The 1,399-nt window shown below is 60.8% G+C and overlaps 1 protein-coding gene across 1 annotated transcript in view; it reads left to right on the top strand.

Moving 5' to 3' along the window:
* FLII (FLII actin remodeling protein) overlaps nt 1-1,399 on the top strand; it is a gene marked incomplete at its 5' end in the record, with an annotated part of 24,104 nt that overhangs the window by 14,519 nt on the left and 8,186 nt on the right. The window contains 3 exon segments of the mRNA XM_014592908.1: nt 206-306; nt 308-345; nt 492-625. Of these exon segments, the coding sequence (XP_014448394.1) occupies nt 206-306; nt 308-345; nt 492-625 (273 nt within the window).

The raw sequence follows: 1,399 nt of genomic DNA, 5'->3' as shown, positions 1-1,399 counted from the left end.
GGTGCCGTGGGGGTTGGGTGACCCACAACCGTGTCTGTTGCCGTTTCAGCAGTAACCAAGCCCTCTGCCAGCCCCCAGGCAGGTGGGACAGACGCCGGGCCCTGGCCCCAGCCCAGCTGGCCATGCAGACAAGCGTGAGAACAGGCTGGGTGTGGCAGGGAGGTGGGACCCAGACCCAGCGCCTGCTCTGCTTGCTGGTGGGCAGGTCCTTGACGTGCGGGAGAACCCCAGCCTGGTCATGCCGCCCAAGCCCGCCGACCGCGCTGCCGAGTGGTACAATATCGACTTCTCGCTGCAGAACCAGCTGCGGTCCCCCCCCTGCCACAGTGGCGGCGGCTGCGGCCGGTGAGTGTGGGCCCACGGAGGAGCCTTCCTTCTGGGCCTCAGCTCTCATCCCGTGTTGGGTAGGATCCGCTCTCTCAGCCCCGGGGATGGGTTGGCCCCTGGACCTGGGCTGATCCTAGGTTCAGCTGCCTGCCCCTCCTCAGCAGGGAGTGGGCCCAAGGACCCCCTGGCCCGCAAGATGCGGCTGCGGAGGCGCAAGGACTCCGCCCAGGATGACCAGGCTAAGCAGGTGCTGAAGGGCATGTCCGACGTGGCTCAGGAGAAGAACAAAAAGCAGGAGGTAGGGGTCAGCAGGTGGTTACGGCTAAGGTTGACTACGTCGTGAGTCCCAGACCTGGTGGCTTGAAACTCACAGTAGGCGCGTGTATGTGCGTGCCCAAGATCCTGAAAGGAGAATGGAGCAGGGATTCTGGCATGGCCATCCCCAAAGGGGCGACTTCTCACTTTCTGTTTATCCGTCTCTGTCTCTCTCTCTGGTGAGCACATGCACCATATAGCAAACATCTCTCTCAAAAAAAAAAAAAAAAAGCAGAACCAGCAGATGGTGTAACGGTTAACATCGCTGGACTCACATGTAGTGAGCCGCAGTTTAAGTCCCAGACCCGACTGCTTAAAATTCATGATGTGCACGTGTGCCGAGTGCCTGCAGTCCAGAGAGCAGGATGGAGGAGAAGGGATTGCTGCGCGGCCATCCCTCCTGGAGGGTGATTTATTATTTTCTGTCTGTCTCTGTCTTTCTGGCGAGTCAGAACCCTATAGCAAAAATCTCTCAAAAAAACTAAAAGCAGGAGGTAGACCTGTGGTCTTGGACCGGACAGCCCTGGGCTCTGCTCCCAGCGGACTCTGACCAGAGAGCCAGGATGGAAGGGGGACCCTGGCAGAGGGTGGCCCCAGGGAAGGCCCCAAGGTGGCAAACTGGGCTGAGTGACTTCCCGGCTGACCCCAGGAGAGCGTGGACGCCCATGCCCCTGGGGCGAAGGTGCGGCGCTGGGACCAGGGCCTGGAGAAGCCGCGCCTCGACTACTCGGAGTTCTTCACGGAGGACGTGGGGCAG

Source organism: Tupaia chinensis, unplaced genomic scaffold (genome assembly GCF_000334495.1).
Source record: "Tupaia chinensis unplaced genomic scaffold, TupChi_1.0 Scaffold138725_1, whole genome shotgun sequence".
In the NCBI taxonomy this organism is placed as follows: domain Eukaryota; kingdom Metazoa; phylum Chordata; class Mammalia; order Scandentia; family Tupaiidae; genus Tupaia; species Tupaia belangeri.
Note: the sequence above shows the minus strand (reverse complement) of the source record. Positions and strands in the feature narration are given on the sequence as shown.